The sequence below is a fragment of the Aulonocara stuartgranti genome (assembly GCF_965226115.1).
Source record: "Aulonocara stuartgranti genome assembly, chromosome: 23".
Taxonomy (NCBI): Eukaryota; Metazoa; Chordata; class Actinopteri; order Cichliformes; family Cichlidae; genus Aulonocara; species Aulonocara stuartgranti.
In genome coordinates, this window is record NC_138958.1 from 13,535,001 (window position 1) to 13,553,678 (window position 18,678).

General features: G+C 40.0%; 1 protein-coding gene across 2 annotated transcripts in view; it reads right to left on the reverse strand.

The window, feature by feature from the left end:
• lpp (LIM domain containing preferred translocation partner in lipoma) overlaps positions 1–18,678 on the reverse strand; it is a 189,795-nt gene that overhangs the window by 77,485 nt on the left and 93,632 nt on the right. For both annotated transcript variants that reach the window (XM_082523210.1, XM_082523211.1), the window contains one exon: positions 14,778–14,900. In XM_082523210.1, coding sequence (XP_082379336.1) covers positions 14,778–14,900 — 123 coding nt within the window. The remainder of the gene's footprint in view (positions 1–14,777; positions 14,901–18,678) is intronic.

Consider the following 18,678-nt stretch of genomic DNA (forward strand, 5'->3'; position numbering starts at 1 on the left):
ATAACCTTTTTCGTCTCCGCTGGTTCAGTGGTATTGCTGCAGAATTAGATCCAGCTCTATATCGCAGTAATATTAGAAGAACATATTAGTTTATATTTTCCTTTTGCATATTCTTCGGAAATCCTGATTTCTATTAGAATCTATTAGATTTCTATTAGAGTTGTGAAAACTGGAGAGATGAATGTAAAAATATCAGATTCACAGATCCAATAAAAAGGGCTATGAGTGATTTCAATGAAAAATAATAGACAATATACGCTAATTAGCATTTTCTAATACTGATTTTCCATAAATTATGTTTAAATTTATGTTTGAAGCCCATGAGGGGAAAAATATTTATACAAAATTTTGTAAAACTGAATTATTAACCAAGCACTTGCTCTAAATATTAGATCCTTGTGTCTACACGTTCAAAACCTGGCAAGTAAGCAGCTAATGTGTACATTAAATAAATAAATAAATACATTCTCGTAGTAGCTTTCAATGATTGAAGATAGTCATTCACATGCATGTCCTAAAGGAACAGCTGTCTGAACAGACATGCAGCAGTTTAAAAGACAATGATTAAATGATTAATGGACTGAGGTAGGGCTGTTTGATATAACAATATATATCAGATGACGATATAAAAACGTCTATCATTTCATTTTATGCTATCGTTTGTTTTGTGGTGTCGCAAAATAAGCTGTTTACGGCAATATTTTTTTCATCGTTTTGATGGTCACTGTAGTGGCTATATTAATTTCTTAAAGTTCTCTCTTTCTCTTATATTTTATATAACCACACTACAGACAGACAAGCGTCTGTTTTTATGCGTTGTCGTTAGCAACAACGACGGTAAAACCCTCGCGTGTCCGCTTATTTATTTTCCACATAAACCTTTCACAATAAAGCTCAAGATCCTGTTGAGACTTTTCAAAATAAACTGAATCATGTGAAAGAGCAGATTATTTACGGATGAGAAGTAAAAAAAAAAAAAAAAGCCGCCAGGTGCTAAAAAATAAACCTTAGACTCAAACGTTAGAACAGGCTTTTCCCCGCAACACGCCGTGTAATAAATACTCAAAAATAAAACGGCGGCCGTTACAACTTATCTCTAAAAATGTATAGTTTCATGCATCGGTTAAAACACTCGACTCCAGCTACATGATGCCCAGCTTGAAACACTTCACGCAAGTCGAGCTGCCCGAGATTCACAGAATTTACAGAAAATGTAAAATTTTTGTGATTTATATCGTTATCGGGACGATAGATGTCTTATATCGGGATATGAGATTTTGGTCATATCGCACAGCCCTAGACTGAGGGTTAACTATGTTTTTATAAAGGCATACAGCAAATATATGGGGTGTGAACTGACCTAGCAATCTAGATGATTTATCATTTTATCTTTAGTCAATAATTAAAAGAAACAAACAGGAAAAAATACATTATCATCATCTGGTGATGCATTTTTATGTGCAAAAGTGTTTACAACAGTAATCCTAATAAACAAATTCAACTTGCAGTTTATGGAGATTCTCAAACGACAGCATTCCTACTGTGTTGTATGAAATTTGGATTAATATAATACAGCCACACTTCTATTTTTAAGGTTAAGGAACGGTTTTCTTTTCTATTTTCCCATTTACAGTAACTAATATCAGTCTGTGGAGCTCCTGTACAAACACTTTTGAAATGCACACAGACATACAGGCAGCTGTAAGATGTACAGGACATGGAGAATCTATGCTCTTACCACCAAGACAACCTAGAGATGTTGTAGTTGAACATTAAGTCCATGTTTCAAAATTCATGGTTATGTAATCCCCTAAAAAACTAGGTTTCAGGGGGAAAAGTATGTAATATTTCTAGGATGATGTAACAACATCATACAAAGTAGGGCGTATTACTCACTGATGCAACTGAAAAATCATTTTCGGGAATACTGTGTGAAAAGTTACCGATCGTGGCACTTCTGCAGGCTATCTTTACAAAAGAGGGAAATGTGTGTTTTGTAGCTCTCGCACAGCAGAAACTAATTGTTTCATTCACCTCCTGCAGAACTACAGGCCAGCCTCTCACCACACATCTCTGACTCATCTCTGTAATGAGCTCTTTGTGCACTTGTGACCTCTCCCGCTTCGGGAGAAATATTCGGCTGTTGAAAACGTCCATCGCTTACAGTGTGTCGATGTCATCAATCCCAGAGATGGCTGTCTTAGAAGCTGCGTGCACTCGCTTGTGTACTGTAAGCTTGCACGTGTTATGGGGTATACAGATAATGCGCGATGACAGCAGTTGACGGTAAGCCTTTTAGCATTGGTATTCGATGATGTAAAGAGGCAGGTTACACACACTGTCACAGCTTCCTGGCTCTAAGTAAACTTGTCATTGGTTCACCCTGTTAATAAAAGACAAAGGGGTGATACTACACAGTTTATTTGACTAACGAACATTGACGGAACACACAGAGCGCCTGAAGGCGTGCGCCTCTCTCCACAGTTGGCTGCCCCTGTCAAAATTCAGAACCTGCTGCCAGATTGACCTTAAGGTCAATGGGTGCCACCGGCACTGTGGCGACATCATTGTTCCATACTGCAGCAAAGCAATCAAAGAGAATTGCAGTGTATAAAACAAACAGAGGAAAATCTTAGACACCAAGAAACCCTATAATTACAGCACTGGAGCATCGTCTCGATACAGTCCGATCAGCTCGGGGAGATGAGCTAAAGAACAATCGCACACTGTGTCGGAGCCCCGAAGAGCAAAATATCCATTGCAAAAAATAGTTGCCTACAGCCTTGACCTTTAATAAGGAATAAGAGGCTGGCTAGCATACATACCAGTGTCATGACCAGTGACAGCGGCACAAGCTGGAAACAACTGAGGCTAATATTACTGAGCTGTCACCTCTGAGCAGAAAAACATTTTGTCCTCACAGCTTGAACTGCTTATGTGTAAAACGCACATTTGTTTGGCTACAATTTGTCCTTAAAGGCATAACAGCAGCCAGCTACTCGCGTTCACTCTGACTGACCTTTTTGCTACTATAGTGTCACTACATGCACTCTATTGTAAGTGTTCCTCAATGAAAATTTAGAGCCAAGTTTGCCACTGTGGTCACAGTTAAAAGACGTAAAGGGCAGAAGAGTCACAAACACCCCCAATGACAGAATTAATGTTTCGGATCTTGTGTTTCTTACAATATTCTGACACATTTATTAATATAGCATTGATTTGTTATTGTTCTGGCACCTCAAAAGCAACTAAATGTGGAAAGGATGAACAGCACACCTGAGGGGATTATACAAATTCCCATAAGATGCCTCCAGAGTTTGAGCCTAACAAGAGGAGCTGAGGAAAGGTCATAAACCCTATCACACTCTCAAGGAGCCGAGGTACCACCGCAGAGGTCTATAGTCGATATTTTCTGAGATCGCTCAGCAGACGCCACGATCAGTGGGAGATTTGGGAGCAAGCAGCGCGAGCCTATCATTCTGCCATGTTGTGACAGTGAGTGCCAGACGCAATGCTCTGCCTGTTGAGAGATGGGAGCGTCACAGTATGGCTTGACTGGCACAGTGTGAAGTAAGGCCTCCTTAGGGCACTCATGTGGTAAGATCCATCTCAGCAGCATTTCAAGCGCTCGACTTTAGCTGAACTGTCAGCTCACTTCAATAATGCTCATCTGTTTTGTATGGACATGACAACTTATTATAGAGACATCAGGATATCTGACAATGAGAATAAAAAACGCAAGCAGAACAATGCAGCGCTGTGGCTTTTTCGGATGAGTGACGGTGCCTTTCTATTTGGGATTTCACACAGTGTTAGCCAAAGAGATGAAACATACTGTACCTGCCAGCTTTTTAAATAAAAACGCTTTTTCTGTGTGGGGCAGTTGGAGAAATAGGGCACACATAAAAGCACATAATACTGCATAAAATTACAGCAAATGTAAAATTGGCTTGAGCTTGTCTTTTATTGTGGACCTACTGTATTTGTTTTTGCTTATTTTCTGTATTAAATATACATATATAAACAGCTTCAATGGGACAGGTAGAACAGTTTTACACAAATGCAATCAGGTGAAAGATAGTGAAGATAGTCGCACGTATGACTACTTTATTAGCATTTTAAAACCCTGACTTGTTCTTAAACCATCTCCTTGGGAGCCTATCCCAAGGAAGAAATTGGTAGTGACAGTTCAGATAATGTTTTGACCTTAAGTTACTTTTATTCATTAATCCACGTTCATACTTTACATGACTGATAATTTAGATGGTTGTGAGTGCCCTCCAGGCTGCTAGCTTAACATACCCGGACAGACAAACTATGCAATTATGCACTATGCAGCTGAAAACTGTAAAAACTGGAAACTGGCTTCCAAACATTATATACTGTATATTCTAGTGAAGGAGTAATCTAAAAGGTGCCTCTTCAGAACAAGCCATTGCTTGCAGCTATACAGTACAATAAAGTGTTTAACCAAAGACCCAGCAACTACTTCTAGCATATATACCTATACAAAGTAGTGTATAGGTATATATACCTATGACTTCATTATGATTAAGCCCCAACATTTGCTTTGATTTTTTATTGTCTTATTTTATGTTCTCATATAAGCTGGTGCATGAAAACAGATAGCAGTAGTGGTAGGATAATAAAGTACATTAAAAAAACATTATGGTTGCATATATTGTCTATAAATAAATAAAAAATCCTGATGTTTAGGACCAGTGGGGTGTGAGCCTAAACCCATTGAACCACTGGGATAATAAAACACTGGTGGAAACCTTTTAAACCCACAAAACTGTGTGCTCCACTTTCTGGGGACGATACTCAACATGTAGATCAAACAAACATCTGTCGAGAGAAGTGAAGAGCGCTAACAGCATAAGTCAGAGAGCCCTCAACTTATCGGGTGACAGAAAACAAGTCCAGGGTCCAGTCATTTCTCTTTTCTGAAAGGCACCACCATGATCAGCAGTCATCGTTCCAGACAGCACCAACATTTGCACGCTAAAGTTCCCTGCATGCATGGAAACAAAGAAACCGCTTCGCTGACTGGTTTTTAATTGAGGTGGAACCATGAGTGTAAGTGAGTCGCACAACCTTGCTCCCAGAAGCTGTGGCACTGCCAGAGGGCAGCCTAGTAACAGCTGAGCATCTCCCCCTCTTTGAATCCATCTGGAAAGATGCTACCTCAGTTAAAGCACCGCACACCAAGACACCATCAAACGCCTCCTGATGCAGCATGGCAGAACTGGGGAAGTTTACTATGGGGGCAAGTGTATGTCATTTAGTGAGCCCGGGCTTTCAATATTTTATTCATCGCGTTGCACATTATTGTTTCACAGCGAGTGGAGCCATCAGACGGGGAGAGCTTTTTAATTTCAACTTAAATCTTATCATAACAGACTGAATCAGATCAGAACGAGATGCTGCTGCTGCTTTAATGGAGAAAGCACATTAGAATTTAATTGGGACAAAAATGTCACTGCTTATTTTGGGGGGGAGGGGACTGGTTACTTAATTGGTTATACAGTGGCTAACGAGTAAAGTACATTAGTGCTGTGTACACATTTCTCCTCAAAAAGAAAAAACATGTTTGCAGACTATTTGTTTGAACTTCTTTCATATTAAAATAGGACTCAAATGAAATGTCTTTGAGCTTCAGATATGACGTTTCCTATTCCGAAAGTCAACACATTTTACATTTTACAGCATGTAACAGGGATTAGAAACAACTACAGTAATTACTGCCTGCTGTTGGCGGACTAGGTGACACTTTTTGCTTCTGTATTTTCCCTTGTGTCTGTGCATAGTAGCAGAATATGCTCTCTATAGTCAGCCAACAGCAGGGCACCAAATCTATCAATCTCTGCCTGTGAATGCAATCAGTGTGAGCAGATACACCAAATAAATCAGATTTGACAGAGTGCAGATATGTGGATTTTAAAATATCCTTAAGACGAGAAAGTTATACATTTATTCTTATATCCATCCACCATATTTAGCTTTGATGTCAAGGCACCCATGAGAGTTGAAATATTCTGCTTTCTTCTGACAGTTTACAAAATAAACTGGATGTTGAAGAATCTCAGTAGGAGGGCTGCTGATTCATCTGATTACTAGAAATGCACCACAGGTCAGTGTGAATTAGAGGTTACAGGAGAAGCTTCTGCAGCCTCCACCAAAGCAGTGGTGCTGCTCTGGTGCTTGATAAGCACACTGTTTTGACACTCATCTGGGCCTCCTTGTTAACTCCCCCACAACAGATCTGATGTGCTTAGACAGGCCTACGCTGCATATTAGCAGGGCTGGTTGGGCTCAGATTTCAGTGCACTTCACTTGCAGGACTTAGCATGAACACACTCTCCTGTGTTTCCTCCGATCACCGTGCCAAATAAAAACAGTTATTAAAGATTCAAACAAGGTTTCGAACAAGCAGTAAGGCAGTGATGGAGCGCAAAAAGGTGGCCCGCTGGTGGCTGCTTGCTGTATTCAAAAAGCAGCAATTTCATTCTTTAATTCTAAATAGTGTGTTGGTGATCATTTTTTAAATTAATGCTGCACAAATAAGGTTTACCATAAAGATCTGCACCCCCAGCAGCTCCACCTGGGCTAACACCGTAGGTCATGGCTATTCAACTAAAAAGTTAGTTGGGCCAGATTTTCAAACCGGGGAATTTAACTGGGCCAGATATTTTTTTTGCAGCCAGTAAGCAGCAGATCATAATCAATTTCAAACTGTATTGAAAAACAAGTAATTTTTTATTCTTTTTCCCCCTGTAAATCTGGTGACCTCTCACAAATTCACACCAAAAGGTCCATTTAAAAAAAGGGAGCTATAACCAAACTTTTTTTTTTTGCACATTTCAAACAATAACAAAAAAACATTTCGATAATTCCCTTTCAAATTAAAATAAATATTTTGCTGACCACTCACTTTTCCTCCCATGGATGGACCCCATCCGTCACTAGTATATCCGTCACGCTTCATATCAGACCATTTTCCTCAAAAAACCCTGAAATCTTCTCAAACATTATTTCGCCAGCTGTGTGTCCCTCTAACGGTAGTAAACCGAGCAATTTGCCATCCAAGAAATGGACATATATGCACAACTGTGCATTATCAGTTCTGTCTGTGAACCCACCTTCTGCCATCCTGACATTACATCAGTTTTCTTCAGGTCATGTAACAGCATTTCAAGCCAGAACTTCAACTCTATGAATATTTGAACTGTCTGACAGGGGTACGTTTTTAATAGCAGATATCACACTGACTTTAATTTTTTCGTCACTTATCACCGCATCCACCACGGCCAGCATGCAGTATTTCACCGTTTCAGAATCTGTGAAAGGCTTGCTCTTCTTCGCCAAGATCCAGCAAACAAGAAGGGAAGCTGCTGCAGCTCTCTTGGGCTGTACAGGACCCTCATGGTAGTACAAATCCAGTTGTAAGATTATTAAACTCACAATTAAACTGTACTTTTGCAGCCCTCTCCTGAGATTGCTCTGGAAGGTTTGTGCAGGAAGTCTGGTGTTTGTCATTGTGGTGCCTTCGTAAGTACCGCAACACACTCACTGCAAATTAAACACATAGGTTTGGCATTTGGATTTGGCGTTAAAATGAATACGTATTTGTCAGTCCAGGCAGGGTTAAACCGAAGGTTTTAATTGTCAATTTTACGCTTTTGGACTGAGAAAGACATGCAGTTGTTGCATCATACATTACGATGATAGTTTGATATGTTTACATCACGGTACATTGTGGGTTAAATATTGCTAGGCTACTAGGAGTGTTGCATTCACAGTCTACACTACGCTGTAGGAATCTTTAATTTTTTTTAATTAATTAATTTTTTGTGTTTTCTCTGTGTTTCTGCCAGGACCACATGTGGCAACTCGCAGGTTGCTTCTGGGCCGCATGTGGCCCGCGGGCTGCCATTTGAATGGGCTTGCCCTAGGTTTTCATACTCATCCTGTCTCTAACTTCCAGCAAGAGCTCGGTATGGTGCAATACCCAAGCGCAATTCATTATAAGGGGCCTAGTTGATAGTTACTTTGTGCTAACAAAGCGGGTAACTGAAGCAGATAACACTGGCAAATTTGGGGGAAGATCAGTGGTTCCAGTAAGCTAATAATAATAATAATGGATTGGATTTATATAGCGCTTTTCAAGGCACCCAAAGCGCTTTACAATGCCACTATTCATTCACTCTCGCATTCATACACTGGTGGAGGCAGCTACAGTTGTAGCCACAGCTGCCCTGGGGCAGACTGACAGAAGCGAGGCTGCCATATTGCGCCATCGGCCCCTCTGGCCAACACCAGTGGGCGGGAGGGTAAAGTGTCTTGCCCAAGGACACAACAACCAGGACAGAGAGCCCAGGGATCGAACCGGCGACCTTCCGGTTACAGATAGCTTCCCAACCCCCTGAGCCACGGTCGCCCCGCTACACTATATGGACAAAAGTACTGGGCCACCAACACATTAGACCTACAGGAGCTGCTCAGACATGGAAACCTATGCTGTGAAGCTCCTGGCTCACAGTTTTTGTGCTGATGTTGATGCCAGAGGAGGTTTGGAGCTCCTCAGTTATTGAGTCAGCAGAGCACACGCTACATCTATGACTCAGCACACGGCAACCTCGCGCTGTAACTTCATGAGCAGTTGTGGTTCCTAAGCGCTTCCGCTGTGCACTTTGTAGAATATCTAGGTGGAAATGAATTTAACAAACTGACTTTAGAATGCTGCATCTTTATATACTTTTAGTGGTTTCAAACAGTGGAGGTCAGACGACAACACGACTCTTGGGCCTTAAAGTTTAACATCTTTTATTCTTTGTTACGTATTTTGTTTTTAGATATATATTTTGGCAGTTTTAGATGTCCCTGAACATTTCACTTAGAACAGTAATTCTTAAAATGTGGGCTGTGGTCCCTCAGTGGACCATGAAGCTATTGCAGTTCAGCAATGAGGTGTTTCGAGGAGAGAAAAAAGAAAAACAAAATTTTTAATTTTCGTGTTTCTGATTTAAGCTAAAATATTTAACTTTAAAAAGAAAAAAACAGCAGGAAACAAGAAAAAAAACAAAACAGCAGCTATCTGAAAGTAAATGTCGAGCCCACCACTTACAATTGGAAATGTCAAAAATGGCTTGAAGTGTGTATATGCAAAAAAAAATTCATTTGAACAGCATAGCCTCTTTTAGCTTAATGTACAGCCTGACAGTCATGCCCACAGAGGACAGTGTGTCTGTATTATGAGTATATTACATGGAAGGCTCCAATCTTATGAGTAAAGATAAATTAAATTCATTTACAAGGATGCTTTGCTGCTATAGATTTTATGTCAGTGATTGTAACCTTGTTAGAGAGCTCTGGAAGGCAAAAAACCTGTTGTATAATAAAATATGACATCTGTTTGGTTCTACAAAGCAGCACGCTGGTGTTACAAGAGCGACTGCATGATGTCTGACTGCAGTACATACCGGTACCTATTTTTGGACAGAAGACACTTTGTCCTGTCACCGCAAGAATAGCAAAGGTGTAAACTGATCAGATTTAAACAGTAAAAATATTCATTTTATCACTTTGTTGGCTGCAGTTTACATTTTTCAGAAGTGAAGAAGAAAAATAGAAATTATTTCTAATAAACAAAATGACATTTAAAGCAACAAATCAGTGAAAGAAGATTAAAGAAATTCTCTTTTAATAACATTAAGATGCTTTTGATTTCACCAGGAATAACAGAAACCACTAACTCGATAAAGGCCGAAACATTATTATCAGCGTTTCCTTAATTTCTGCTGTCACAGGATAAAGCAAGCAAACTGCAGCACAAACTTAGTTAACTGTGTCAAATAACAAATGGCATCTAAGGTGGAACTGGAGAGAGAACAAATGGGAATTATATAATGATCACATTTCATTACCCACTGTTATGCCACAGAGAATACCAACTAAAGCAAACAAAATTGTTTTGATGTCTGTGAAGCATCAGTGCCGGCTGAATGTTCGCAGGAATGCTACTTAGATTTTTATGAATGAGCAGCAACGTCCATTTCAATTTCATCTGGGAGGCGAGCACACATAAGGTCCCCTCTCTGATTCCAAATTTTCCGTCGGGAGGGAAGAGTCCTCTCCTAGAAGCTTGAAGGCAGAGCGCCGGGTGGTCTATTGATTTTGGAGTGCTGGCTGTGTGATTGCCTGTGCACAGAAAGCTTAAATCAAGAGCACTCGTTGCTCTTTTGCTTATACAAGTGGAAGATTACTGTGCAGCAGTTGTACCGATGCTGGAGTACGAAACCTGGCCCATTAAACACACACACACGCACACACATACACCAGTGTTATGTTGTACATAATGCATTGAAAGAGCCTGAGCATGGACTGACAGGAGCAGCTGGGTAGGGGAAAAGGTCAACCTGAGTTAATCAGCTAGAATCAGCATCAGCTGAGTAGAAAGTAACTGTCTGTGTGTGTGTGTGTGTGTGTGTGTGTGTGGGTGCACATGTGCGTGCATTGCAGAGTGCTGGTATCTCTGGAAAATAAACAATCAAATAGAAAGCCAAATCTTTTACACGGCAACCGCAAAAGGGCATCATGGTAGCAAAGAGATGTTGGAAAACTCTGCAAAACGTCCGACGTGAAACGTTTCATTATTAATACATGTCACAGAACGTATGCGCACTCTGCTGAGACACAGGTGGTGTGGCTTCCCACCCATAACCCCGAAATCTCGCAGCAGATTATGATCAAAATAAACGCGCAGATCACATCTGACCCTCACAGGTAGAACCAACACGACAGACACATATTAGTTAGTACGACATTGGGAAGCTGGCCTCTAACAGAGCTGTAGAGGCGCACATCAATTTTTCAAGTCATGTTGACAAAAGCTTTCAGACCCCTGTTAATACACACTGCACGGTTTTTCTCTTCAGGAAAGGTATGCACTTATCATATATTTTATTTAGGAAAAAAAAGGCCAGCAGCTAGAAGCTTCACATCCCAGAGATGTGCTTCCTTTTATTACACGTGTACGTGTGGGCACCCGTGCATTGTAAGTATGAATAGAAATCCTTATGTGTTTATAAGAAAGACAAAGAGAATAAAGGAAACACAGATGCTTTGTGTTCTCCACACTGTTAAAATTCATGACCTTGTAACACTGACAGCTAACAGCACGTAGACTATAAACAGTATATTGTAGGGCTGCAGTCTGAAGGTCAGCTCTTGTATACTGTACAGCTTTACACAGAAGAATAGAGAAAATAGTTATACTGTTAACTCCACTGTTAAAATGTCTGCTTTCACATTTCAGGAAATCTGAGTATTTTACAGCAAGTTGCCAACTTTCATATACCAGGGAATGGCTTTCACCAGTCATTTCGGTGAAACAGATCTCTGATCAGCCCAAAGGCAGAGGTGTGTTTAATGTGGAAAGACTCATTTTGTGACTTTATTTTAATGCCACAATATTAGCCCAAATAATTATTTATAAATTAAAAGCTCCAATTGGCAGATTTATGTAAAAACAGCAACTTCAGCAGCTACCTTTGTGATGCTTACAGGTTAGCAATGGCACCCAAGTATAGAAAAAGACTGTGGATCTTCACACTTTGTTCTTTTGGGGGTGGCAACAATGAGATGAGAAGGCTGATGTCACTCATGCCTGTTCCTTACATATTCACAAGCTCTGTTGGTGGAAGGGCTCTAGTTACATATTATAGGTAGTCATTGTTTTTAATAAAAACCACTGATAAGCCCTATAAACTCTGTATAGACAGGCCCTTTTTTTAACTGATTATTTTCATATACATATATATGTTTTGTTTTTTTCCAAGCAATTGCAGATAATCCATCTGATTGCCTCAGCGGAGATTAGGGTGCCATCACGTAGTTCAACCCCTGCCTTGGTACACCTTTAAGTCTATCAGAGAGAGATCATCATTCACAGTCAAATTCCTGACCTAAAACATGAGAGTCTGGGAGAAAACCCAAGAACCCGGAGAGAACCCAAACAGGTAAAGTCTACAAAGAAAGGCTTCAGTAAGCCGGTGGATTTGAACCCAGAACACGCTAACCGCTGTAAGAAACGCAAGCTGGAACAGTAACATTTGAGCTGACTTGCAGACTGGCAGAAATGCAAATGAAGTTCTTTAAAATAAAAAGCAGAGTCACTTATGCAACAACAGAAAACAACTACAAGCATCGATGGTCTTTAATAATTCATAGAAAAACTACCTGCCAACTGGCACGAGCCATGCACACTAAATGGAAAGATATGGAGGGGGCAATAAGTGCAGAATTTCTGCCACAGAAGTTGTCAGCCTCAGCACTGTGACTTCAACCAATAAGAGGATGGGATGGGGCAGTGACACTATCAATCCACATCAACTGTTTAACCCTAAAACCAGCAAGAGAGAACCATCAGTCACATACAGCAAAGAATGACAATCAATGTTGAAAAGTTAAAATAGTACTCAATACTTCTTTTTCAAGATGTTTTTATAGCTTTAGAAGAGTTAACAGCAAAAACGGGCTATCAAGATTTCACGGTCAGGACCAGCAGGGAGTTTAGTCTTAGGCGGGAACTCAGATGGGCTGCCAGCCCACTGAAAGAAACCAAAATGTCAAACTACTCCTTTAAAAAAGTTTACCAGAACTAACCAAAAAAATTCCATCAATCCATCTTCTTCCAAATATCTAATTCAAGGTCACGGAGAGCTGGAGCTAAAAAAAAAAAAAAAAAAGTAATATCAGCTGTCGGGCTGCGAGTTAGGGCGAGAAGCGGGGTACACGCTGGACAGGTTGCTTTACACTTTACACAGGTTGCTTTACACATATGCATGCACGCGCATCAAACTGTGTCATAGAATCATCAGAAATAAGATGATGGAGTTTTAATGTACAACAACAAATCGACTCAACATGTTTAAAACGTGCCAAAAAGAAAATCAGCTCGAAAGAAAAATAGTGATTTCTCCACAAAATGCCATGTTTTCATTCATTTTTCATCACTTTTTACCATTAAACAAGGTTCTGTTATTTATGCCGTCCTCTTCTGCAATGTGTTAACTTGTGGAGCTCCAGCAGTTATTTATCTTAACAGCAAATTTTGCTTTTTGCATAACTAAATGAAAAAAGTCATTAGAATTTAATTTTGCAGAATGGTTCAAACCGGTGCCACCTCTGGAAGAAAACTGAAATATAGCATACAATATTATCAAACATGATTCTTGTCCAGTACTACAAAGACGAGTTCTCGGAAACCTGACAGAGACAAGACAGAGACCTGCAGACGTCCTGATCTGCTCAGACTCTGAATCGTCTTTTTACCTTGTTTGTACTAAAAAAAAAAACATACGCTGAGATGTCAATTTGATTTGTCAAAAAGAGCATTTCACCATATTTTATGAGCACATAATTTCATGTTATTACAGTTTCCCCACATCAGCTCCCACGAACACACTCGCTCACCACAACAGTAAGCATACTAGAAATCATCAAGTCAGATTTTAGTTACTGCCGTTAAAGCGTATCATTTCAGAACCGCAGCGTTTACTTCCTTTCTCTCCGTCTCCGCTTTGTTTCCCCTGTGTGGTGCAATAATTTTAACTCTGTGAGCAGTACACCCTTCCCTCTCCCTCTAACCAGAGAGCCAGGAGTCACCTAACCAAAGGACGTCAACACTTGCAATCTTCAGTCTTCGTTTGGCTTTTTCACATTGCACACGTCCCCCAAAATACCATGTTTCTCAGACTACTTGTAAACCTAACTTTGCCTCGTGTGAGTTTCCAAAACCGAAGCGTTTTACATTTTAAAGTCGCTGAAGAATTGTTTCCTGAACTCACACAAAAGGTCAGTGGACCCCACGAATACCCACATCAATAATTCACAGTCTTAAATTATTGACTTACATATAAATACTTGAATAAATGTACAAGGAAACAAAGCAGACATGGTAACTATTCTATAAATAATCCACAGAAAAAGCAACACCTTTAAGATTTGTTTTAACTCCGCTTTAGCCACATATCCACAGAGTATGAGGCCCCCACAGAGAACGCCCTTTCAGGTATTTCATTTTTGCTCGAATATGTCACTAGAGAAATGATCTGCATGTGTTCAAAGCCCCACTGAGCCTTCCTCCGCCAAACACAATTGGTTAAGGTTTTTTTATCCGCTTGTCCTACATTCATTGTGTGTCAAACAATTTAGTGAACTGCCCAAGGCTTTGACTTTTTGAAGTTGCCGTTAATATCGTTTAATATCAACTAATGATATAGGTCAAGACTCATTTTGTCATTATTGCATTTTTTTTTTTAAAAGATGCAACATATATAGGTCTGTTTCATGTGGAAACCTAATTTGTATTTTGCAACATTCAACAGTTTAAAAAACTTTAATTATTCTTTGCATTTTTTAGCACACTTCACAGGAGAGCAGCTACAGGTCTATAAGTGTGCCGTTTATTGTGCGGATATAAGTGTTACTGAATGCCAACAGAGGCTGCACTCACATACTTCAGTAAAAGCATTTGATAACAGCGTGCTTCATGCCCTACTAAGGGTTTTAAGTATTAGAAGTAAAAGCATCAATTCTGCTGACATTTAGTTTCTGTAAAATGTATTTGACAATATTAAAAGGCTAATGTTTCCTTACAGGTCGTGCATAAACTGAAAACGGTAAAAGTCATTTTCAACTTTGGCCTGCAGTAAATACCCAAGAAAAGCACAGCCTTAAATTCACATCTGCATGACATTTTGTAGGTTACGTACTTGTGTGCTTCGATGCTTGTAGGGCGAGCTGCTCTCCAGGTCTGCCAGTATGCTGGTGAGGGAGTCGATCTCTGCGTCCAGACTGGAGCGCCTCTCTTCCAGCGTCTTTTCATGGCCTTTCACCTGTGAGAAGACGTCCGATAAAGTGTTCAGACTCCTTCACTGTTTGCACACTCTACTGTGTTGTAGCTTTCATTTGAAACATATGCACTAGTTGAACTTCTAAATTACATTAAAATTGAAAACATGTTATTCAAAAACTTTCTAAAATCGTCAAATCTGTTAGCAGATTTCCCCGAACATGAGAAGCACTTTCAGAGCCCAATGTTGCTTCCACCATGCCTCATAAGAAGGGATTTATGCACCTGTTATAGCCTTGTGTTAGCAATACGGTGACTCTCCAGCATACCCAGACTATAGTTACACCATAGTTAGTTAGTTACAAATCAAAGTGAAGTGAAGCAACACCAAATCTGATTGGTCTCCTTGGTAGTCACATGTTCTGTAAATGTCTGATCAGACCTGAAGTCGTCTCTCTTTCCTGCATTTTAGTAAAGTAACTGTTGTTCAGTATTTAAGTGCTCCAACAGTATCATTCATGACTGCAGAGAAATGCAAACAAACCAGCATATAGATATAAACATCAGCATCACGTAGTCTGTTTCATACTCTCACAGCGGCAGTTTGTTTTTTTCCTTTGTCCAAATGGTAAATCTACCACAGATGCACCAATCGATCACCCAGGGACCAGAATTGGTCGATTTCCACTCCTTGGCCTTGACCCTGAACCCCATTAGAGGACCAGAGTGAAAATGTTTGTGTCAACAAACCTAAATCACCAGCTTAACATGGACATTTTAAAGGAGCCAACAAATGATAAGTGATCCTGAGCTCAGAGCTAGCCACAAGCCAGCAGCCTCAGTATTAGCAATGGATCAAAGTAGAGCTGGGCGATAGAACGATAACGATATGTATCGCGATATAACTTTTACTCGATAGAGAAATTAAGCTATCGCGATAGACCTCGCCGCTCTTGTCCTCTTAAAATAAAAAAAAATTAAAAAAATAAAAGTTTAGCCAATCCAAACTAAGTAGCGCAGCGCCGAACCAATCACAGCCGCAGCGTCACGTCGCGTGACTTGTTACGTACAGCACAAGTGCCAAGCCGCACGTGTGTTTGTTTGGGAAGCAGCCAGCGCATAATGGAGCCAGCGCGTAATGGAGGAAATGAGTGTGCCGACTAGAAAAATCAACCGAGCGTGACCGAAGAGAAAACAGATGATGGTTTCAATGCCGGAGAGATTGTCGAACGGAAGAGCCATAGAAGTTCCGTAGTGTGAAGGTATTTCGGCTATTTCAAGTCTGACAAAAAACAGAGTAGCGTGCACTGTAAATTGTGCCGAAAGCAAGTCTGGAAATACAATAAACTGGTGCATGCATCACACTGTGCGCCACGTTATTGTTTCGGTGAAAAGAATTTCTACAATACTGTTAATTCTACTCTCTGCAGTGTTTAAATGCTTACATATACACACAGTTACTGTCCGTCCACACATACGACTCGGTTCTTCTTCTATGCCCCAGCTTTGTTTACTTTTTCCCACCGAGGCTTCTAGACTTCTGATTGGCCAACATTTCGGTACGGTTAGGAATCTAGCGCCACCTGCTGCTTTGGCATGTTCATAGCAGCGTTTTCCTTCATTTCTGCCTTTATGTGTGGACGGGATTATTTTTTAAAACGAAAACGGAAAATCTCCGTTTTCAAAAATACCCGTGTACGTGTGGACGTAGCCTCAGTCTCTGACTGGAAGCGCTAATTCGTCATTCGGCTTTTGTCAGACTAAAGTAACTGTTACAACTGTTTGAAAAGCTCAGCTATACAACAAGGAGAGATTGAGAATTTCCTTTTAGTTCTCAGTTTATTTGATATTGACAAAAGTTAGTCAGTTTTGTCTGTTCTTCTGTAACACAAACTAAGATTTATTTTTACAATTAATATTTTGTTTCTAAGTGGAATTGACAATTTAGTCTGTTTTGTTTGTTCTATTTTGAAACTTAAACGCTTTAGCGGCTGCCTTTTGTGTAGTTTGCAATATTTGCCTTTATTTATCTGAAAAAGTCTCATGTTCCTTAAGTACATCTACCCTGTTGAACTTATTATAGGAAATAAATATTTAAATCAAAACAAGCTGCTGATTATTTCACATTTTACTTGTGAGCAACGGCACATTTAAATCTTACAAATATAGTTATTTGGCTTATATCGTGATAGATATCGTTATCGCCTGAAATGAAAAAAACATATCGTGATATGAAAAAATCTCATATCGCCCAGCTCTAGATCAAAGTAGTAGAGCAACGGGTTGATATCCTTTTATTTGGTGAAGTTATGAACATACAGTGATCCCTCGCTATATCGCAGTTCAACTTCTGCAGCCTCGCTGTTTCACTGATTTTTTTTGTGCATTTTGCATCCTTTTCTTTTTTTAACAACGCATTGTGTTGTGCGTCCTGATTGGCTCTAGACCATTGTCAGTCAATCTCATGCCGTGTCTCCTGTACAGCACAAAATGAGTTCAGCTTGTCAAACTTACATAAATCTTTGATCGCTAGCAGTGTGACTGCTCCGCAACAAACACACGAAACGTCGTCACCTGCGAGTGCCTTTGGTTTCATTCTATAATGCTGGACTTATTTTTCTACGAAGGTTTGAACTTTGAGAGTATTTAAACAAGAGAGAAAATTGTGAAAATGTCCATGCAGGGGTTTTACATTTCACTTATCGTGGGTTATTTTTACAGCGTAACTCGAGGGATCGCTGTACTGTAAATTATGAAGTACCTGGCATTAGTTTTATATCAGCCTTTGTTTGGTAAGGTAAAATAAAATCTGTCAGGTAAAGGTGGAGAGGTGTACACGTTTTCATCAGGGGAAACCGCTGTAAATTTTACCTGTAAATTATTATTGTTATGATTCTCATTATTATTATTGATATTATTCGGAAGAAAACCATAACTGGCAAAAATCGGGATCGGCACACTTAAAGTGGAGTCGCCCAAGAAAATTGCAATCTGTGTTTCTAATCCATGCATTGTGGTCACAGCAACACTCACCTTGGGTGTGGGTTATGTTGTAACAGGTAGGGCTGGGTCATATCATACTGTTCACGGTAATACCGGTATAATGTTGGGCAGAGATAAGAAAATGAAATAATGCGATAGAATATGGGTAAAACGCGCATGCCTTTGTTTTCATGGAAACATGGCGGAAAAACCATGCTGGCGACGGAGAATGAGAAGAGCGAAAGCGGATCATTGAATGAAACAGATGAACCAGAATTGGTTTGTAAAAATGCTGCAAGTTCAGTGGTGTGGAACTGGTTTGGCTTTTGTCCATCAGATACACAACAAAGCACTATTTGTGGTAGCGCATGCTAGCGACGGCCGTATTTTGGAAAATACGGCACACTTAAAATCAATCCTTTGATTTTTCTGACAATCGACAGTGCCCCTTATAATCCCGTGTGCCTTATGTATGAATTCTGGTTGTGTTTACTGACCTCGAAACGATTTTATGTACACGGTGCTCAAAAATCTGTCAAATGTTTTAGTACGACTTTGCTAACCTACGAAGCCGCACCGCTTGATGGATTGTCGGAGCATTACGGCTATTGTAGGCAGGCGCCTCGCGGAGTGATACGTACTGTGCGTCAACATAATATTACCATATTGTGTGTGTGTGTGTGTGTGTGTGTATAACCTCTTTTTAAGTTTTGTGGATATTATATATACTGAGGATATGTCAGCCAATTTCCACTGGAAATGCCTTTTGGTTAAACTGTCAGCAAGGAATTTGCATTTGCACTGTTAAATATTTATGTAACTTTAATGCACATAAAAAA